Source organism: Madurella fahalii, assembly GCF_045866475.1.
Source record: "Madurella fahalii IFM 68171 DNA, scaffold_2, whole genome shotgun sequence".
Classification (NCBI taxonomy): domain Eukaryota; kingdom Fungi; phylum Ascomycota; class Sordariomycetes; order Sordariales; genus Madurella; species Madurella fahalii.
In genome coordinates, this window is record NW_027263972.1 from 1,648,721 (window position 1) to 1,670,075 (window position 21,355).

Below are 21,355 nucleotides of genomic sequence, written 5' to 3' on the forward strand. Positions count from 1 at the left end.
ATCTCGAATCTCCAAATGCTACAGGCTTTACCGGACTTGTCGTTATTGCGCTCGCACAAGAGGAAACATAGTCAGCCTGCGCATGACGAGTAGAACTGTCACAACCAAATTTCTACTTTGCCTATTCAGGTATCTGCCGTGGCGAATCAACCCATGCATCATCCATCCACATGATGTCTTTGTCTACCACTGTGCCCCTTTGGATGCAGGCCCAACACCCAATCCCCAAAAAACTCCAGCCCATCACCAAAAATGCGTCAAAATCAGGATTGCCCGTGACAACGCCGCGCTGTAAAAGACTTAGTAGAGCTCGTCCCTCTCCCGCTCCACCCTCCGGTCACCAAAGAGGTATGCCGCCTCCATGCAGTAGCCGCCCGCGCCCGTGGCCATGCGTTTCTCGCTACCATAGCAGATAACGACAGCATCCACGATCCCGCTCAAGATCCCTTCCATCGCGCCCAAGATGCCCCAGCCTATGAAGCTCGCGATCAAGCCCACCACGTAGGCATATGCGCTTCCTCGTACACCCAGTCCACCGGGCTGCTCCAGCTGCCGCGCCGTCATGACCCAACCCGCAAAACCAAGGGCAATAGCCATTATGAACCTCGTCGCATGCAGGATCAGCTTGGCCAGCCTATATGGGAGCAGCGGGGAGTACCGGTTGTGTTTCGGGAGCGCGGCTGGCGTGAGCGTGGTAGTCGGCATTTGCGGTGAGATGAAATCCATCTGGCTGAGCCCCCTCGACGACATGGCTAGGGTTTGTGAGTGGATAGCAGCATATGTCAAAGTCAAAGGGTTCGTCAGAGCCGCAATGGGGGTCGGGATAAAGGAGTACACAAGCATGTTGAGAATGTTCGCCAACCGTCGAGGCAAAACCAGCAGGGGAAGCCGGATGGCAAGGGCCAGTAATGTTGATAGACTGATCGTACCGAAAATCGTCGTCGTCGCATGCCCCAAAGCGGCCGAGACAACCTCCCTCGAAGACGGAGCCGGAACCGCATTGCGATGGAAATACCACTGAGACACCGTTGCTGCTGTGGTACTTCGCTGCACGCCTGCGATGATAGACAACGTCCAGATGTACATTAGGACAAAGTACGTTCCGAGCCACCAGCTGGACGCGCTGATGATAAATCTAGCAAGCGTGCTCGAGAATCTTCCCCCCAGGAAGACTCTGGTGAACATGAGCAGCCAGACCCAAGTCCAGATCGCCACCGCGGCGAGGCATCCCATGCCCACGAGAACAAGAGCTGAGTTGGCGGCCAAGATGCGACTCGAAAACTCGAGAATTCCAACTGCTGACTGAAGCGCATGCCGTCCTTTGTAGACCAGATACAACCAGACGACCGCAGATATCCCGGGTACGAAAGCCGCCCATCGCATGACAGTGTCTTGGAGACGCGTGCTGCCGCTCGTTGACTGGTAGCTAGATACGAACGGGTACAAGGAGAAAGAGACGAGAATCACCGGTACTGCAACCAGCACCAGAGAAACTAGGGGCTTGACGAACGATCGCAATGCTGCAAGCCAGACAAGGGCGACAATGATCGACACCAGCGTATCAACTGCTAACAAGTGGAACGACGACCGCAACGTAGTGTAAATGGTATCCCCGAGCGGTGGTTTGCCGCCGTTAGTGTGTAGGAAAACCAAGACGAAGGTGGCGAACAGAGATGCCTGGGCAATCAAGTAGAGCCAAGCAAAGAAAGCGTCGTGCTTAAAGATCTCACCGTCGGCGGGCGATGGTGTTGGCGCAGCATTTATGTTGATGTCGACGGAACTGGGAGGTAAGCCGAGCTCCGAGTCACTGGTTGAGTTCCTCCTTGGCAGATGCCGATCCGGGGTGGCTGTCAACCGGAATTTCTGAAAGGGCGGCGGATCATGATCGGCCGGCGCCTCTAGGGTCAGGTCAGTGGGCGGTTCGCTGTCGGCGATTGTTGACTCTAGGCCGACGTCTTCCATCCCCTTATTGTCATCATCCTCACTTCCACTCGACTTGGGCCGCTTTTGTCCCTTGGAGCCTTTGCCAGCGTCTTGTTCTTCCAGGGTCCGACGGGAGTAGCTTCTGGTGCCATTCCAGCTGCTCCTGATCCCCCTTAGACGCGCCGGAAGCCCACCTTCCTCGTACTCCCGGCTTTGCTCCACCGAGGCGTGGCCGTCGTCATTATCCGTCTCGGTGCTCTCGTCAAGTCGGCTCGCTGCGAAGACGCGTCGTGACCGCTGCAGAGCGAACAGGTCTGCCGCTTCACGGTCTCTCTCCTCTTCATCCTCGTCATCATGGTCGAGAGCTGCCTGAAACAGCGGCGCATCGTTGGTAGCGTATCGAGACCCGAAGGCGGCTAGACTGCCGAACCGGGAGCTGCTCGGTTGGTACGGGTTTCCTCCGCCTCGACCTAGGTAACCCCGGCCTGCAAGCCTTGTTCCTCTGCTTTGCCAGTCCCCGGGCCGCGATGACCGCTCTGCTTGGTCTGTTTGGCCGAAGTTGGAGAGCCGTGATTGTGACTGAGCCAGGAATCTGGAGGCATCTGTCGATAGAGTAAGCGGCATCCCGGGAATGGGCAGGGCCCAGAAAGGCGGACTAAATCAACTCACATTCGGAGAACATGTCGGCAGATTCCACTCACCCCCTCAAGAGGGCGCGTTACCTCTTTGTGCACACTTTAGATGCTGGCAGGCTCTCAGTGGCGCAGACGGAAGAGAATGAGCGATGGGGTTTGAACCAAAGTTGCGGGGTGACGGGCAGTTTGGGGCCCGGTTTGTTGGTCAAGAAAGTTGGGCGGATGTAATGATGATTCGTTCCAGGCTTCAGCTCCTTTGACGGGGATGGTCATCGGCCCAAAAATACCGGTGATATGAAGTGTGTAATCGGCGGTACACGAGAGATCGAGGGGCCGGCTACCCGCAAGGTAAACCGGTCGGTTTTGTTGTGCAAAAGGCAAAACCAGTTGCAGGGCGAGGAAATCGGTGGGCAGGCAGCCAGTGGCCGGGATTGGGGATTGCTCACCAGCGGAAGCAGCCGACGCGGGCGTGACTACTGCAGCCGATGACCCAAGGCTGCAAGCCACTTGACCTGTTTCCGATGCGGTAAAGGCACCCTTGCGGTTATGCAGCTAGAGAAGCACCATCTGGGGAAAACATCTAGTTAATGCATATCGTCAGAACGATCGCCCCAAGATCGGAGCAACGGCCATCGGAGAAGGCGCAAGCAAAAAGGCAACGGAGTAAAGAAGAGAGCATCGCATGTTTAGGAGACGCCTGGCGTTAGCTGCACTTCCATTTTCTTTTTTTTGACAGGCATCAACACAACGACACGAGGACGTGTCCCATGATGCAGCACATATTGATGCCTCGGATCAGACCGCCCCAGTGTCCGCTCCCAGGCCGTTATCGTGCTGTTGCGTCACTGATAGCCGCCCCATCAGCTGCCGATCCAGACCTGCTGATCCGCTCCGCACCTCCACCCGCGGAACATCGACCCGGATAAATCAACCATGCCTTCTGATAGTGTGACCGTACCTAATGCAATGTAGTCTTTGATTCCGCTCTACTGCTCTTTACAGTTTGCCTAATAAGTGGGATATATCGTCATTATTTTCTTCTCATATCTTTTCTTTCTTCGTTTTCTTTCTTCCTTTTCTCCATTTGTGGCACTTAGTCTCTTTCTTGTTGTGTATTATGTAGGCAGATATGGTCATAATATCTTGGAACACAGTTGATTTATCCGACTTGGTGGAACACTGGAGCTCTCTACTCTGCTGTCGCCCAAAGATTGGCTGGGGTCATGCTCCCGACCTGCACTGCAACGATCAACTACCAACTCGAACTTGAGTCCTGGTTGGGACTTCCAGCTGCCCAAGTGGTTATCGATTTCTCTGGCCGATAATAATTACCTCCTAGTCTGCATTTGTCTTACGAGATCGCGTTGTCTCTAGCTTGTACCTGCATTTCGCCAAGTCTCAAACGAAGCGCTCTACCACCACCTCTTCAGCTACATGAGGGGATGGACGACGACCACGAGGGAAACAACCCAATTTGATATTGTAATTCGCGAGAGTTCTTTGAACATAATTGTACCACAAGCGAGGCAACGCCACCAACACCGAACTCTCTGATCCAAGGCCTCCCCCGCGCAACCTACAGCACCCCCACGCACCCGTTTCCCATGTCCTCCGCACCGTGGGACTACATCGCAAAGCTGGTATGCATAGGCGACTCAGGCTGCGGTAAATCCTCGCTCACGATCCGGCTCTGCGAGGGGCGCTTCGTCACCCACCACGATGTGACCATCGGCGTGGAGTTCGGCTCCCGCATCGTGCCCGTCGGACCGCCCTACTCCAACACCAGCTCCCTCGCGTCACCATCCTCATCCTCCTCCCTCGCCTCCCCGACCTCGACGCAAACAGCCGACAATGCCTCCTCTCCAGCCACCAGCGGCGGGCTCCCTCCGCCGCCCACCCTGCCCGCGAAGCAACCCGACCAGCCGCAAAAACACATGAAGCTCTCCCTCTGGGACACAGCCGGGCAGGAGACATACAAGTCGGTCACCCGCTCCTACTTCCGCGGCGCGTCGGGCGCCCTGCTCGTCTTCGACCTGACGCGCAAGGCCACCTTCCAGCACGTGACCGACTGGCTCAACGACCTGCGGCAGATCGCCGAGCCCGACATTGTCGTGGTGCTGGTGGGCAACAAGGCAGACCTGGCTTCGCCAGATGCACCCGACGAAACCAACAACAACAACGGCAATGGGGATGGAGGGGGAGGAGGGAACCGCCGCGAGGTGACCCGCGCCGAGGCCAAGGAATGGGCGCGCCGCAATGGCGTTCTCGAGTATGTCGAGACGAGCGCCAAGTCGGGCGAGAATGTGGAAAAGGCCTTTATGCGCGTGGCGGAGCGGATATTCCAGAATATCCAGGCGGGCAAGTACGATCTGAATGATCGGAGGTCCGGGGTTAAGGGACCGAGTGCGGGTGGAGCAGGGGGAGCAGGGAGTAGGCCGGTGAGGTTGACGAATGATGCCACGAAGAACTCGGGTTGTTGTTGATTCTTTCTCTTTTTCATTGTATCATGATCATCCAATGGTAGATCCCTGCTGTCCATCACATACATGACGGGCCTGGATATGAAAGCAACGGGGAGGGCTGAGGGGAACTAGCGAACGAGACTTGTAATAATAATGATACAAGCAAGGGAGGCGGCGGTTGATTCCCCAGAGCAGCACGCATGCAAATGCAGAGACGATGTGGAAACAGACCGGCCCAGCGCTGATACACCAGGGATAGAAAAGGAGGGTCAAAGCCACACAGCGGTGATCACCCTCTGTCCCACCACAGCAGCCGGCGGCACGCATTCGAGTTACCAGGACATAATACAAATCGAATAGTCTAGGAAGCCTCCTCCCCAGGTCTAATAAAAGAGATCCAGTAAAGAGAGTCACGTATTAGACTTATCATCGGGAGCCCGGATGCGGCCCTCTTTCGTTCTTCCTCCACTTTGGATTTTCCCTCAGCATCACGGTACGGTAAGGGAATCAGTCCCCTTTGGTTGCCATAACTCCTCCCACTTTCCCCGCTCGCAGCCCATCCCCCCCATCCCATTTTATGCTTGATTGCTTGATGCCTTGACCGACAAAACTTGGCTCGGCCCTAGATGGAGAAAACATTGCGAGAGAAGAGAGGGTCGGTCTATCCCGGTGTCTTCGTCCCTCGGAATCGTACATGCACCGAAATGACATCAAACTGAACCCGATCCCGCAAACAGATCAAGCATCCGACATCCGCCATGTGTCGAACCACTTCATGTAGCCATACTTCCTGTTCGAGCCCGTCATGCCCCAGCAGATGGGAATGAAGTAGATGTACAACCCGATGACGGTAGCATCGAGAATCGCGTAGACACCGTACTGCACCGCCTTCTTCTGATTGCGTAGGAACCAATCGGTGAGGAAGCCAAACGTGAGGATGGCAAAGTAAAGGGCCGGGTAGTAGTGGTGGACATAGGTGACACGCGCCATAATGACGAAGGGCAAGTAGTGCAGGAACCAGCCGATCACCGGGTAGAGACCGGCGTAGTGGATCTGGTCAATCTCGGGCTGTGATAGTTCCCGGAAGCCCCGCTGCCAGCGGATGACGTACCAGGCGACCAGGAGACCAAAAATGCCGAGGCCGGCAGTCGAACCCCAGTAGACGAGCGGGTTGCCGAGAAGGAAGTACTTGACAACCTTGTCATCCCAGCTGCACATTCTCAGGCCGACGTGGAGAATGGGCCACTGCCACCACTGCGAGGCCAGGTCGTCCTGCTTGTCGGGGTCAGGGACGAGGGCGTTGTTCGAGGTCATCATGGCGACGTTGAGGTGAATGAAATCCTTGAGGAAGGGAGACCGGTACTGGCCAGGGTTGCCGGGAGGCACTAACAGAACTTAGCAACGCCAATCAGAATTGACAGGAATCAGGGGGCCTTACGCTTTTCATTGGTGTGCGCCTCAATGTTCCAGTGCGTATAAGTGTCACGGGGCTTGTTCTCCTTGGTGCAGGTAACCTCAATCTGCTTGAAGCCCCACTGAGGCAGGTTAACATTGCCAGCGCGGAGATAGCAACCCAAAACCTCGTGCTTCAGGCGGAAGGCGGTGGTGAGGGTGCGGATCTTGCTCCGGTCCCGGGACGCTGCGTCGCTGACAACCTCAATCTTCCAGTGGTCCTTCTCATCACCGATAGTCACATTGCCATAGCAGGACACTTCCCAGTCAGACTTGGTGATAGGCGCGGAGATCTGGTGAGAGTGCAAGTTGCGACCAGTCTGAGCATGAAGGAGACGGATGACGTCGCCATCGCCGATGAAGCGGGGGTCGGCGGCAGGGTCGTAATCGGCATCGCGGCGGTTGGGATAGAAGAACCAGTCGTTGTTCGCATCCTTGTGGTGATAGCATGTCACTTGTTGCTGGGTGGAACCCTCGGGGTAAGTCTGGACATGACTATCAACCTGTTAGGGAGTGCATTCTACGGAACTTCAGGTTAAATGCACGTACCTGTGAAGCAGACCACCGCCATAGCCCATGTTCTTGATCGTGACCCTGGAGCCAAGGGCGACCTCCAAGGGGCTGTGCCTGCCGACTTCGGTTCCCCTTAGGTTGGCCTGGAAGAGAGAAGACATCTGAGCGTCGCCGGGCCCGCTGTTGGTGAGAACAGCGAAGTGGATGGCGAAGCTGAGCAGATAGACGAGGAACGGCAAGATAATCAGACCAATGACGCGAGCCACGAAGTGAGCAGCTAGTTCCGTCTGCGTACTATGTCAGACCACTGAGCCAACGGGGGGATCTGGAACCTCAACCTACCACAGGCATCTTGGTGTCGCCAAACTTGTTCCACAGGTCCTCAATGGTATACAGGCCAACCAAGGCAGTGACAAAGAGCCCGACCAACTTGACGCTAGTCACAAAACCAATGCTCAAACCAGTCATGAACAGCCAGAAGAACCATTCGGGCTCAAAGCTGTTCTTGCGCTGGTTGTGGAACTTGGCCCAGCAAAGCGTGGTGGCGACGGTACCGAAGAGAAGCATGGAGTCGAGGAGGATAAAGCGGCTAATGGTGGTGTACGAGTTCTCGCAGAGGACCATGAGCGTAACTAACCAGACGGCAGCGCGCCTCAGCTTGAGCTCCTTGGCGGTCCAATAGGCCATGGGCACACAGGCAGCGCCCCAGAATGCATTGAACTGGCGCATGAAGGTGTAGTTGAGCTCGGGCGGGTACGTCTCGCCAGACTTGAACTCGAACGATCCATTATAACCGGCGAGATATCCGCTAAGGCCGACGAGAAGCTTCCCGGCGGGGGGCTGCGGTTTGGTTAGGCACGGCAAGGCTTGACGGTGTACAAAGGGGCCAACTTGCATGCACGTCGAAGTAGAACTCTCGTTTCAGGTAGTGGCTGCCGAACTTTCCAAAGCTATCGATCGCAGGTGGATTAGCGGGGTTACTGGAACTAAGGGGCGCGGATCGACTGACTGGGCTTCGTCCCATGTCACGATATTGGAGAGGCCAATCTTGTATAGGCGGGTGAAGAAGGCGAGGACGGTGAAGATGATCGGGGCAATGAGCCATTCCCACTCGCTGAGAACGTCGAGAATCGAGGGTTCCTGTAGGACAAGCCACGATCAGCATCACGGCAAGCAACTCTCGGCGAAAGCCATGCAATGCGACGGCCCATTGGCACTACAATCGCGCCTGCGTGCCTCGTGCACAGCGAAGGGAAACCAGCACAAACCTTCTTAGCCTTCTTCTTGTCGTCAGGTTGCGGCTGCGGGACGAGGACGGTCTGCGGAGTGCCGGGGACATTGCGTCGCCTGGCCGCATCGCCCACGTCAGCGCCGGAGACGACAGCGGCCCTGTCGTTTCCAGGAGCCATGGCGTTTGGTGCGCTAATCTTCTCAAACTAGAGGCAGGTCGCGGTGTTGCTGTTCAGGGGTCGGCGGACAGGCCGCGGTCGTGACAGGATTGGAATTATAAAACGGGTAAAACGAGCGTGTCGAAACAATGCAAGCCAAATAAATGGAAAAGGCCGTCGGGAGCGAAACCACCAAATGGTAAAATCCAACACCCGACGAACAGTGCCCCCTCGAACCCAAGGAGACACGATGAAAGGCGAAGAATTACAACGCGCCTGCTCTCTCGAGGCCAAGTCGAGCTTTTACAGAGCTGAGCTGAAGGAGAAAAAGGGATGACGGTCCAGACAACTTCGTGGCCTTTTTTTGCCAGTTACGAGGAGACCTGGGGGGGGGGGGTCTTGGCGCGCCATCCCTGTCTGGCCCAAGGCTGCGAGGGAAGGCCTTGGCATCAGGCCCAGCGCAATTCCCGGCGAACCCCTTGGATCGTCGAAGCCAACCTGCACCGAGACTGTGATTGCGAATGCGCTGCACACTGTAAAGCTATGAGCCGCAGTTTCCACAATGCTACGCAGCATATGCCAAATATATTGCGCAGATATAAATAGCAGATTTCAAAACTCTTCCTCATTGTTTATCGCGAATTGATCCATCATTGTTGCCTTTTTCTTTGCTTTGCTTTTCTTTAGTTTTCATTGTCTTCGTTACTCGTTGTCGTTCGGGTTCTAGAGGGGTGTAAGCTGGAGTATAGTCTTAGAAAGGGCTGCTACAGTACTGGAAGAGGCCCAAGACAACTCCGCGAGCCTACGTTCATGGTTTTCTCGTCCACACAATCACCCCAACTCAAGAATACAACCTACAAAACTCCTCTGTGAACATCAGCGGCGTCCGAATAATCCCCAACGTATCCTCCGTACACTCCTTTCACTCCTTTCTCAGTCACCTTGCCCACGATCCAGCCCTCCCAAACCCGAGGCTTCCATCCTACCGTCTCCGTCACCATTTCAAATTTTTACCCCCCTTCTTAACTTTCCAACTCCGCCTTACAACACCACCACCACCCTCCCCTTTCCGCCCAGCGCTTCAAACCCACCCACCTCATGACCCACATCCACCGGACTCGAATTGCAGACACGCACCGTACTCCTCCTCTCAGCCGTCCCCCTAATCCTGGCCCTCGGCCCGTTCATCTCCTTCGGGTGCATATCCTTCCCGTACATCGGAATCAGTGTTTCGTCGCAAATGACGGCACGGACGAACCGCCCGGAAGCAGGCCATGTCGGTGATGGCGCCTCCTAGTTGTAGAGGTTGACTGACGTGCACCGGTAGCCTGTCTTAACGGCGGGGAGCTGGAGCTTGCGGAACGAGGAGGTCCTAAAGGCAAGGCCGGCGGGCATGGGCTGGAAGGTGGGAGTTTATTGGGCCTGTGCCGGTGACGGAGCTTCTGATAGGGTAGGTTGGTGGTTGTTTGCTTGAGGAGAGGAAAGGGGGAAGCGGCGCTATACTGGGCGCTGTGGCATTGGCGATTTGTTGAGGACTATGTTGAGTTTGGCGGGTGTAGAATGTATTGCACGACGCTGTCTACGGTAGGTAGGTGGGTATAGGACCCGGGAAGCGATGCGAGTCTCAGCTTTCATGACTGTTGCAGCACAGGCCGTCAACTCCAGGCTGCATCGCAGAGTACGGAGGAGCGGGAGGCTACCAGGGAACGCACCATTTGCCCTACCATACGGAGGACATACTGGCACTCATCCGTACACTCACGTGTCGCAAAACGAGGTGGTGATCCCATGCGACGTCCATTGATAAATCACACAAAGACGATCATACACAAATTCATATCCTTCCTCTAGGAGTAATACTTTACAAATGATATACATGCATGGCTCCCGTCTCTCGCAGAAAAACAAACCTCTTATAGCTCGGCCCTGATAGCGGCCGCTTCCGAGTGCGCTGCCGCAATCATGGCCTTCTCCCTCTTCTGAGCGTCAATCATCTTCTTTACCCGCGCCCGGTCAATGTTGCTCCTCGACTTCAGCTCCTTAACCTCGCTCAATTGGGCCTCATCCTGTGGCGTCGGCTCCACCGCCACTGCACCGCTCTTCTTCATGAACTCCTGGAGGATGGCCTCGGATCGCCGATGCTTCATGTCGATAGTAACAACACGCTCGCCCTCGGCTGGCGTAGGTGCTTTTGAGAAGCCATCTGCTGCTGAGCTGAGCTGCTGGATATCTGATCTAAGCGTTGCGCCGGGCTCGCGTAAGTATAGCGACAGCTTGGCGGGGCCTTGCTGGTCGACCGTCCGGTTGACGATCATGGGGACGGCGGGGTTCCAGTATTTTAACCGTGGGAGTGCCTCGCGCCAGAATTTCCTACCAGGTATGGTCAGCCTCGATAGTGTCGCCTATGACCGCAACGGGAAGGGGTCCCACCTCGGTCCCATGTGTCCGTCGTTGAGCTTGTGGGCGAACTCGAGGTGTATCCGGGTCACGTCCTTCGGCAGGATTGCTGCCCCCGGGCCCACTCGTATGTTTACAAGCTTTTAGACGCGGTTAGCACCGCTGCTCGGGCGCGATAGTCGTCGACGGGAAGTCAGCACGGTTGTACTATACCTTCTACAAAAACGCATTAGTGATTCTCATTTCTCGCAATCGGGGGCAGAAGTTCTTACTTCTGACAGCTTGTTCATCCGCCGTACAACGCCCACCATTTTGAGACCTTTCGAGCGACAGCGCTCGAGAACACACGAATTGGGTAGATTGTACGATGCGTGTCGCGCGACGGCTTTAACGCCGATTGAAGTGTTCCTAAATTTTTGGTCTTGGGGCTTTCCGGGCCAAGGCGCGGCTCCGCTTTTGCCTGCCGGGGGCCCGCTGTAGTGTAACTGTGGACTGTGCGGCGGGATGCCTGCCGCGAACCCCTGCAGAAAAGTTCCCCTGGTCCCAAGAAATTTCAAGGACGAGGAACAAAGTCGAAATAGAACACAGCAGAACAGCTTGATCCCCATGAACTGATCGTCATGCAGCGGTCATCAGGACGTGCGCTCTCGTTAGGGCGGCTAGGGCGAGTCTTCAACCTCGAGCGCAATCATCCGACATTCGAATTGCCACTATATCTCTGCCCGGCATTCCGGTCGTTGTCAGTTGAGAATTCGGCTGCCCGCCGCCCACCGTGTCGCCCGGGCGCGCAATGGATCCAAGTACGGCGGCTGCATGCCGGGGCCGCTGCCACAGCCAGCCCAGAGGAAGCGTCCCAGTTGACCAAGCCGCCGCCGAAGACGCTGCCCTTGCAATGTTCTGGCTGCGGTGCTCTCTCACAAACCACTGCTCCCAACGAGGCCGGCTACTATGACCTGTCGCGGAGATCCGTCATGCAATATCTGGGCCTGGAAAAAGAGAAGGCGGGGCGAGCGCCAAGGGTGTCTGGGAAATCCGACGAGGTTGTCAAAGAGGTTTTGCAGAGTATTGACGTTGAGGCTCTGGAGCAGCAAGGCATAGACCTCAAGTCCTTGTTGCCAGAGGACACCCGCGAGGCCACGACCACACGGGCCCAGGACAAGCCTCCAGTCTGCGAGCGCTGTCACATCTTAATCCACCACTCGACCGGAAACTCGATCTATCATCCAAGTGTCGAATCGCTGCGGGACACGATCGAGGAGTCCCCCTACAAATACAACCATATCTACCACATCCTGGACGCCGCTGACTTTCCCATGTCGCTGCTCCCAAGGCTGCACAGTCTGATGGATATCACGCTGCGCCCACAAAACCGAAGGTCACAACCAGTCAATTACCGCCACGGGAAAAAGATGGAAATGAGTTTCGTCATCTCTAGGTCCGATCTGTTGGCACCGACGAAGGAGCAGGTCGATTCGCTGATGCCCTACCTACAAGAAGTGCTACGGGACGCCCTGGGCAGAGTCGGCGGGCGCGTTAGGCTCGGGAACGTTCATTGCGTGAGCGCAAAAAGAAGCTGGTGGACCAAGGAGCTCAAGGAAGACATCTGGAAGCGCGGCGGGGCAGGGTGGATGGTGGGCAAGGTCAACGTGGGCAAGAGCCAACTGTTCGAAGCCGTCTTTCCCAAGGGCAGGATGGACATCCAGCCACCCAAGCGGCCAATATCAGTCAAAGTGTTCCCCAAGAAGGAGCAGGGAAACCCGACGGCGGAAGAAGACGTCGCCGCCGAGGACGAGGACGACGGCAACCCCCTGCTCCCCGGCCGCACCATCCTGCCGGACGAAGAATTCTCCCTCCTCCCCCCACCGCGGGAGGAAACCAACTACCCCGCCATGCCCGTCGTCTCCCCATTGCCAGGCACCACGGCCTCGCCAATCCGCGTCCCCTTCGGCAACGGCCGCGGCGAGCTGATCGACCTCCCGGGCCTCTCGCGTGGCGACCTGGAACTGCACATCCGCGAGGACAAGCGCCAAGACCTGATCATGAAATCGCGCATCGTTGCCGAGCAGGTATCCCTCAAGCCGGGCCGCTCCCTCCTGCTGGGCGGCTTCATCCGCATCACGCCGCGCAACGTGGCCCCGGACGAGGAGCTCGTCTTCCTGGCGTGCGCCTTCACGCCCATCGAGCCGCACGTCACGGCGACGAGCAAGGCGGTCAAGATACAGACGCAGGCCGACGACGCCCCCGCCGTCGAGAACATCGCGCTGCTGGGGACCGGCGCCAAGATTGCGCACGCCGGCGCGTTCCAGCTGCGCTACGACGTCACCAAGCGGCGCACCGGTCCGCTGACGCGCAAGGAGGCCGTCGGGCTCAAGGTGGACAGGCTGCCGTACCGGGTGCTGGCCATCGATATCCTCATTGAGGGGTGCGGGTGGGTCGAGGTGGCGGTGCAGGTGAGGACGAAGAAGTTGTTTGGTCCTTCGCCGTCCTCTTCTTCTGCTGCTGCTCCTCCTTCTTTTGCTTCCTCCTCTTCGACGTGGACCGAGGGCGAGGGTGGTGGTGGTGATGATGGTGAGGTAAAAGAGACTAGTACCACTCCTACTTCGGAATGGATAGACAAGCTGGATTTGCGGCCTGAGCCGGTCAACGCGGAGAAGAAGGATGCTTATGGGCAGCCGGAGCCGAATTGGCCCGTTATCGACGTGTATAGTCCCGAGGGGCGGTTCATTGGGTATCGGCGGCCGATGAATGCGTGGGTGTTGAACCGCAAGAACCCAGGGGATAAGAAGGCACGGCCTAGGAAGAGTATGAAGGGGGCGAAGAAGCAGGAGAAGGCTGAGAAGAGGGCGAGAGAGGCGCAGAAGCAGTAGCGCGTCAGGTCTGGGCGCGCTCTCTACTTTGGATATTGGTGCGTGTAAGATGGCTGTACCGTAAGTGTAGCATAATTCTGCAGATGTAACATGCATAGCGTTCCTACCAAGCCTCGTACTTGGTCGTGCATCAATACTTCCAAGTGGAGAGGAGAGGGGGTATAAGATTCTATATCTCAGGGCGTCAAGCCTGTTCCAGTCAAGCAAACCCGCCGTCTATATACCAGTACACGGCACCCAAGTATAGGTGGTAATAGTACAGCGGAGTGCACGCAGAAGCGCACGCATATGTGCTTCTGTACTCGTCAAGCCCAGCACCCGGGTTCCTCAGGCCCCTGGCGGCCCCTTAAACCTGCCATTTTCATCATACCTCGCCTCTGCCGACAACTGTTAGCGACGGTTTGGGCAAAAACACAACGGAAACGAAAACGTACTGAAAAAGGTATAATTCAACGTAACCGTCTCCACCTGCCGCATATTCAAATCCGTCAACAGGTCCGGATCGAGGTAGAAGAAGACCGGCATATCCACCGTCTCGCCGGCCGCCAGCCGCTGCTCCTCGAAGCAGAAGCACTGGATCTTGCTGAAGTAGGGCGCCACCTGCGCCGGGGTGACGCTGTACGTCGCGACGCCGATGATGTCCTGGCTCGAGTTGTTGGTCGCCGTGTAGAAGGCCAACGCCGTCTCCCCAGGCAGCACGCGCACCTCGCGCTGCTGCGGCGTGAACTTCCAGGGGAGGACGTCCGACACTGAGGCCGAGAAGGTCACGCGGATCCGTTTGGCGTCCGTCACCGGCTCGAGCTTGGCGGCGAGTTCTTCCGAGGTGGTGGAGGCGCCGGAGCCGCCGTGCGCGCGCACGGGTTGCCCACCCCAGCCGGTTGTTTGGCAGATCTGGAGGTAGAGATAGGCGATTAGTGGGGGGGTTGGTTCTTTTAATTGTATGGTGGGTGAGAGGCCCGGGGAGGGGTGTGTGGTGGGTTGGAAAATACCATCTTGTACATTGGCACTGAGCCATAGGAGAAGGCGACCGTTCCGAGGATAATGCTGAGCGTGTAGTACCTGCGGTCGAAGTGACACTGTTGTTCAGCACCTGTCCATCATACGACCCGGCTCTCTCATTTTTGAACACCATCGGAAAGAGGATAGACAGACATCCCAAGAGAAGCCGCCTACATTGTCGACCGGTTCCTTCTCCTGTAAACCTCGCTCATTCGATCCATCCCCGGTGCTGCCCCAGTCTGCCCTCCGTTGCGCTGCTGCTGCCTCCGAGGCAAGCTCCGGGAGAAGAATCGGGGGGAGCTGCCTGGCGGGGCCTTCGTTGTCGTTGTAGCGGCTGTCGTCGCGCTCGGCTGCCATTGAGTGCCCGCGCGGCGACATACGAATCTAGACCAGCTCGGCATGGCCTCGGCGGCCACGCGCCGACCAAAGCGCGGTATTGGGTTCATTGTCGAGCGACCGTGCCTGGTGGGGTGAAAGGGAGCTGGTCTCGGGATTGTCTGATTGCGAATGACGCCCAAAAGTCAAGAGTCGATGCCGAGCAGGTGATGGACAGCTGGCAGTTCTTGGCACCCAAGTTCACTTACACCACGGATTGCCCGACGCGGAAATTCATGGATGAATGCAGTGCAAATAAGCACACCTAGCTCGAGCAGTCTGAATACAGGTGAACGCCGTCCCCGATGCCCAGAAATATATTTTTACAGTTCCTTCTCGTGCACCCGACCCTTCATCCCAGTACCGCCAGGAACCCTCGACGCCAGCCGCCGCGTGGTCGTAAGCCGCTCAGCCAACCCATCCAGAACGCCAACCAAGAACAACTGCACAAGAAATATCAAAAGCCTGAGGATCCGGTCAAAGATGGTGAGCTGCGGCCTCGTCCCACGGCTAAAGGTTGAGTCCTGGAACTCAAAGGGGATGTTAGCCCCGAGATGCTCCACGGCGACACGCAGTCCGCTGCTGAAGCCATCCTCGTGAAATCCGTATTTTGTCCATGCTCCCGCGTAGCTGATTCCGCGCTTGTTTTGGATGTTCCCCAGGTGCTTCTGAGCGCGGATCGCTCCCGGAGTATACAAGGGGTGACGGTAGGTATACCGCCCCTGAACTGTCTTCGGGTCGGGCTCGTGTAGCGGGTTGAGCGTGACCAGCACGTCGCCAAACGCATCTTTCGGGATATGCTGTAGGATGTTCATGTTGTACGTCAGGCAGACCTGGTCGATGTTGCCCATGCCGGTCAAGGGGGACGACTTGGTCAGGTAGTTCCAGCTTGACCAAGCTTTCCGGGACTCGGGCATCAGCGACGAGTCTGAGTGTAGCACCGCCACGTTCTCCGAAGTGCGGAAGTTTTGCAGAATTGCCCTCTCCTCCTCCGTCGCCGAGTCGCGGATGATTGAGTATGCCTGATCACCGTGTGTGGCCAGGATGACATGATCAAACACCTCGGAGCGACCCCCTTGGGTATGCAGGCGCACGCGGCCATCGGCCTCATTCGTGACTGCGGTTACCTTGGTGTTGAGCCGTAAGTGGTTGGACGGGAAACCCTTCATGACTCTGTCAATGTACGTTTGGGATCCGTTTGCGACGGTGAGCCAGGTTGGCCGCGCCGCAACGGTCGAAAGTAGATGGTGGTTCCACCTGTCAAACTGTCAGCATCCCGTGTGTGGGTTATACGGGGTCAAGAGGCTGACAGGAATCGGATCAGCGTAACCGCCGGGAAGTCGAGGGCGCACTTATCGGGACTGGTGCTCCAGACGGCCGCCGCCATCGGGATGAGGTAGTCGTCACGGAACACATTGGAATAGCCCTCTCTCTCTAGATACTCCCCAATTGTCTCTTCGGTCGGCGTGTCCGTCATTAACACATCCAGAGCAAATTGATTGAAGCGGACGACATCAAAGATCATGCGCCACATCTTGGGTGAGAGCAGGTTCCCCCGCTGGCAGAACAGGGCATCCAGGCTCGACCCCGCCCACTCAAAGAGGCCCTGGTCCCGCGAGACCGAGAAGGACATCTCGGTAAGCTGTGTCTCGACGCGGATTTTCTTGAGGAAGTTGATGAAGTTTGCTGGTCCGGTGTTAGTATAGGAGGTGAGGGTGGGGGTTTGGGGCCGACGCACGATAGGTGGCCGTGTTCATGACGATGAAGCCAGTGTCAACCTTAGCCTTGTATTTCCCCTTGACGAACTCAACCGTGTTGGTATGGCCGCCAAGCCGATCAGCGGCCTCATAGATGTAGACATCGTGCGGGCTGCGGTTCAGCGCCCATAGCGCTGCAATCCCAGTACAGCCGCTGCCGACGATGGCAACCTTCTTCCTGGGGTATGGATTAGCTCGTTGGATCATGGGTGGCGGGTAGAGAGCGTGAAGAGCGTTAGTGCTGGAGGAATGAAGAAAGGAATGACTGAACAAGACTCCATGATATCAGCCACAGCGGCGGGGTAGCAGGACATTATGAAGTCGAGGCACTCGCGCTCGCCTTGCACAGACTTATGAGTGGTTTGCCGCGGACAAGTACTGTACAGCGCAGCAGCCGTTGGGTGCCGAATAGGAACCCGGCCAGATGCGTCGGCGCAGCGTAGTTGGCGACACTTTGCCCAATAAGACGTGCGTGTTCAGCTGGCTCCATCCCAGCAGCAAAGGGCAGCAAATCGCAGATCGGGCGGCTGATACGACCTAGTTTCGAGCCACGGGCAGACGCACTGCGCCTAACAAGGCCCGCATTTTATCGCCAACAGGCCATTGGCCTTTGGTAATCGAGAGATGCAGCTCGTCAATCCGAGTCTGGCTCCAACTTACATGGGTTCTCCTGATTCAGACATTCTGAGAGCCAGACAGTTGATCGCGCAACCAAGACGTGGCAGGGCAGCCGTGTTGGTGGACGTTCTGGCACTTCTTTCGAAACTCGACAAGTTCCAAAGAACTCAAGAGACGAGCGTCGAAACATTGCGGTTAGGGGAGGCAGAAGCGTTCATTCTCAGGTCATAAAGTTCGAGGCAGATAAATCGAAATCCGTGGTTTCCCACCCAGAAATTCACCTAAACCCCTATTCATCTCACTTTGTCCCCAGCTGCTCGGCCGTTTGCAACCAATTCTAGCCTAGCTAGTAGGGCTGTCCAACAGCCCTAGAAAGGCTTTTTTTGTGAAGGAACAGGGCAAGAAATGGATCCATGTTCCGTCCAATCGAGCTCGCCCACATTCCCAATGCCCCATCAACATCGTGGCTTGCAGACAGCCAAACACTCCAAACGGCCCCAGGCACGTGCCCGCTGTGATATCATGTCGGGAATGCCGCTGATCAGGTGATCGCAGCAAAGAAGCTCAGGATATTGAGAGGAACATTCCATGTACTCCATCTGGATCTCAATGCAAGAAAGAGAGTGACGTGCTGCCGGCACCAGCAAATATGTAGCATCAAACAGGGGCTCTGTAGCAATAAGTCACTTTGGCGGAGTGGTTAACGCGCTGCCCTGCTAATCCCCAGTTAGCGGCTCAGGCAGTTCCCTCGGGAGCGTAGGTTCGAATCCTACAGGTGACGTTACTTTTTATTTTTGTTTACTCTAATTTATCATCAATTTTTCGCCACTCGATCATTCAAGAAGCGAGACCGATCAAGGCAGCATCATTTCGCTCTAGCCAAACGATGCTGCAGTTCAATTCGGTCCAGTGCGGCACACCGGCGTAACAGTGATCCATTCTCTCCGTCGCATGTGCAGTCGCAGCCATAGCAGTAAGTGGAAAAACTGCCATACTCAGATATGATTGTGGACAGGGGCAATTATCGTTGGCTGGCCAGTAGCCCGACCGATTGACCAACCGACAGAGCCCACACCCAACTTCGGTGTCTATTGAATAATAAATCGGTTGCCAAACGGCTTGGAAATGTCGAGGCCAAACGGGATCGCCCACTCATCGCAAAGCAGAAGCTTGCTAGTAGCAATTCTTGAGACGCCGGATTCCATCTGCCCGGTTAATACAACCCGATGCACACTGCAATATTGACATCGGGCCTGAATTCTGCGTCCCCGGGGGTACAACTTTCATGGAGAGAAAAAAGAAGGAAAAGGAGAGAAATTCGGTTGCCAAAAATCGGTTACGTACTTTAAAAAGATTTGGCAAAAGTGGGGCAAAGACAGGTCACCCCACCTAGGTAGCCACCTCCATCCAGCCACAAACCCCCTAAAACGGCAACCGAAGCCATGGTCCGTGATCAGAGATAACGTGTAATGTTCCAACAACCCGTTGTTAGAGCTAAAGCTCGCGTATGGGCTCCCAGGAGGATTTAATTTTGCAATGACCTCGACCTGTCACAACCGTGTATCCCCGCTACTGACAATAAGCCACACAGCACGATAGCACCAGCCACACCATCAATAATACGGGAGCTCTCCCACCACCTCCAGGCACAGAAGTTTCGGGCTGCACAATCCGCTCCTTGCAGGGTTCGAGTATTCCAAGCTCTCAGCCGGAGCTCGACCGTTTAATACCATTCAGGTTTCCGTCTCTGGCTTCGCGAGCATCTCTGGCCGGAAGAGCACCCGAGCCGCTAACATGACTAGTACTGGAAAGACATCGAGGAAATGGCAGGGCAGGATAGGCTGTTCCTCCCCCCCCCCCCCTTTTTTTTTTTTCTTTTTTACCACGGAGACCCGAACACCTCCAACATCTTCGGCCGTGGCAAACAAGTTCGTCTGCATCAGCGACTGGGAGTTCGGGGGATGGTATCCCTGCTACTGGGGGTATACTTCTGCATGGTGTGGGAATCTGACTTGGAAAGCCTAACAAGTTGTGATTGCCAAGTTCCTCGATCCTTCCGCCGAGCAGTTTAAGAACGGAGATTGGGGTTAAGAAGTGGGTGGGAGAAATCTACTACTAAGCGGCCCACCTCGTGACCCCCGGATTCATAACTGTTCTAAACTCGACAACATTTCTTCCCATGGCCTAGGATGTGAATACCTAGTTACCGAGATATTTACAGGTGAAATCGATAGCCTTATTTTGTAGTGTTAGTAAATATAAGAGGCTATAATGTTCGTAAAGTCCATAGGCTTCATTTAGGAAGCATGACATTCTCGTTGATGTTCTCGTCACTGAGTGGTTTGTTATGCGATATCTGCAACAACGCTCGGATATCTCGTCCATATGGCAAGAATGATATCAGACGCCCCAGTTCACTTTTGAACCAGTTCTCGCAATCGATTTCAACTTCAAAGCGCCATCCCTAGAATTAAAGGCTATATGTGCTCGTACATCTGCAAATGTACATTGTCATGTTGAGGAAGGAAGGTTTCTTCAAAATCCGCCTAAGGTATGCCCTCTAACTAGACACGACGGATGAGATCTGTTATTGGCTTATATCGCCGCGCCCACTCCTTGTGACCTTGCCAGAGGCAGTTGTGTACCTCGTACCGTGCATCGCGTCTACGGTATGTCGTAGAATGTGGTATTCGACGATGTTAGGAGCGGAAGCGGCCGTGACGACTTGGTAAGACCCTTGGATCATTGGATGTCGGGAAGTGTCGCGATCTGAAAGGTAGTGCTGCCAAGAGTTAGAGCGCAGTTAGCCGCAGGAGATCTCCTTTGTATATGTATATACCGCTCAAAGTCTCCCACATATTTGGATCAGAGCAAGGCACACTTTCTCTTCTTTCCTCCTATCAATGCTCTATTCTTGAGCCTCCTTTTCTCTCCCTACAGTGTCACAGGAAGGATGTTGCGAGGTGCGACAAACTTGTTCGGACTAGGCAGCTTGTAGCATAGCACTGTACAGTTCGGCGACAATTCTTTCTTTCAGCGCCGAGCCTACTCAGTGCGCACTCTCGAATCCTGGCGTTCAGCAGCTCCTCACTCAGTTAACCCCCGTTAATGGAATCTAGCACAAGACATGGACAACGGGGACTCGGATTTGGGGAAATCTGTTTCACCGCCAAGGGCAATCGTAAATTTTCCCGGCCGAATATCAACACCACTTGCCATTACTGACACTTTCCTCCCAGAACTTCCGCTTTGGGAGCCGCAGCATTACCGCCACAGGCAGGCCAACCGATCGGGAGCACCCCAATGTCCTACGGCTCTGTTTGCATCACTCCAACCTTCAGCTCGTCATCCAGACACTCCTCCGTTGGCTCCCTTCGCCGCTTCGCTCCTGGGCCTCTTCCTCCTTCCCGGAGTGGTTTTTACCGGCCAGAATTGTTTTGAAGAAGCAGAAAAATGGGTGGGATGAGGAGTTCGATACGGAAATAGCGACCTACGAGAAGCCCAAATATTTACAAGGCCTCGTGATTCCGATATGTTATGGCCAAGTCCAGTATGAGGGGACTCTTGCCCTGGTTCTACCGGACATCGGAGGGGTGTGTGTCGCAGAGCCCGAGGGCGCGGTACTCAGAGAACAAGATGTCCGACCACTCTTTGACCAGACCCTCAGTGCTCTTGCTAGTCAGGGTATCTCGCACGACGATATGAAGCTTGACAATTTCCATCTCGTCGACACCAGCGGGAACAAGATCATTATGGCTGTGGACCTGGAGCGTATCAACATGCTACCACCCGAGAAAGATCATGCGCGGATGGTGCAAGCAGATGTTAACTTCCTGATGCAGGAGTATCGAGACCATCTCGAATGCCTACGAGAGGACGGCTTGCTCCCCATGGAGAATGTATCCGCAATGGCTACACCCAGACATTAAGAGAGATGTGAGATTAGAAGTACCCTGGGACTTTATAGAT

At 55.6% G+C, this 21,355-nt stretch overlaps 8 protein-coding genes and 1 non-coding gene across 9 annotated transcripts; 4 read left to right on the plus strand and 5 right to left on the minus strand.

Annotated features, from left to right (window-relative positions):
• Positions 1–300: 300 nt before the first annotated feature.
• MFIFM68171_03228 (uncharacterized protein) lies at positions 301–2,605 on the minus strand (the record flags this gene model as incomplete). Its single annotated transcript, XM_071058649.1, has 2 exons — positions 301–2,525; positions 2,593–2,605. 2 exons carry the CDS (start codon positions 2,603–2,605, stop codon positions 301–303), a joined length of 2,238 nt encoding a protein of 745 aa, XP_070914750.1.
• Positions 2,606–4,162: 1,557 nt separating this feature from the next.
• On the plus strand, positions 4,163–5,041 carry MFIFM68171_03229 (uncharacterized protein; the record flags this gene model as incomplete). The annotated part of the gene is made up of 1 exon (XM_071058650.1): positions 4,163–5,041. One exon carries the CDS (start codon positions 4,163–4,165, stop codon positions 5,039–5,041), a length of 879 nt encoding a protein of 292 aa, XP_070914751.1.
• A 717-nt stretch (positions 5,042–5,758) lies between these two features.
• On the minus strand, positions 5,759–8,394 carry PMT2 (Dolichyl-phosphate-mannose--protein mannosyltransferase 2; the record flags this gene model as incomplete). The annotated part of the gene is made up of 7 exons (XM_071058651.1): positions 5,759–6,405; positions 6,459–6,967; positions 7,022–7,272; positions 7,328–7,825; positions 7,881–7,935; positions 7,995–8,125; positions 8,254–8,394. 7 exons carry the CDS (start codon positions 8,392–8,394, stop codon positions 5,759–5,761), a joined length of 2,232 nt encoding a protein of 743 aa, XP_070914752.1.
• Positions 8,395–10,286: 1,892 nt separating this feature from the next.
• Positions 10,287–11,081, minus strand: MFIFM68171_03231 (mitochondrial 54S ribosomal protein mL61; the record flags this gene model as incomplete). Its single annotated transcript, XM_071058652.1, has 3 exons — positions 10,287–10,743; positions 10,804–10,910; positions 11,043–11,081. The coding sequence occupies 3 exons, from the start codon at positions 11,079–11,081 to the stop codon at positions 10,287–10,289; spliced, it is 603 nt and encodes a 200-aa protein (XP_070914753.1).
• Positions 11,082–11,390: 309 nt separating this feature from the next.
• Positions 11,391–13,637, plus strand: MFIFM68171_03232 (Genetic interactor of prohibitins 3, mitochondrial; the record flags this gene model as incomplete). Its single annotated transcript, XM_071058653.1, has 1 exon — positions 11,391–13,637. One exon carries the CDS (start codon positions 11,391–11,393, stop codon positions 13,635–13,637), a length of 2,247 nt encoding a protein of 748 aa, XP_070914754.1.
• Positions 13,638–13,964: 327 nt separating this feature from the next.
• Positions 13,965–15,082, minus strand: COX11 (Cytochrome c oxidase assembly protein cox11, mitochondrial; the record flags this gene model as incomplete). Its single annotated transcript, XM_071058654.1, has 4 exons — positions 13,965–14,014; positions 14,072–14,528; positions 14,627–14,696; positions 14,811–15,082. 4 exons carry the CDS (start codon positions 15,080–15,082, stop codon positions 13,965–13,967), a joined length of 849 nt encoding a protein of 282 aa, XP_070914755.1.
• A 252-nt stretch (positions 15,083–15,334) lies between these two features.
• Positions 15,335–16,975, minus strand: MFIFM68171_03234 (Amine oxidase domain-containing protein; the record flags this gene model as incomplete). The annotated part of the gene is made up of 3 exons (XM_071058655.1): positions 15,335–16,268; positions 16,322–16,697; positions 16,750–16,975. The coding sequence occupies 3 exons, from the start codon at positions 16,973–16,975 to the stop codon at positions 15,335–15,337; spliced, it is 1,536 nt and encodes a 511-aa protein (XP_070914756.1).
• A 1,093-nt stretch (positions 16,976–18,068) lies between these two features.
• Positions 18,069–18,167, plus strand: MFIFM68171_t33. The gene is given in 2 exon segments: positions 18,069–18,105; positions 18,124–18,167. It is a non-coding gene; the product is annotated as a tRNA-Ser (tRNA).
• Positions 18,168–20,513: 2,346 nt separating this feature from the next.
• Positions 20,514–21,315, plus strand: MFIFM68171_03235 (uncharacterized protein; the record flags this gene model as incomplete). The annotated part of the gene is made up of 2 exons (XM_071058656.1): positions 20,514–20,567; positions 20,626–21,315. 2 exons carry the CDS (start codon positions 20,514–20,516, stop codon positions 21,313–21,315), a joined length of 744 nt encoding a protein of 247 aa, XP_070914757.1.
• Positions 21,316–21,355: the final 40 nt, after the last annotated feature.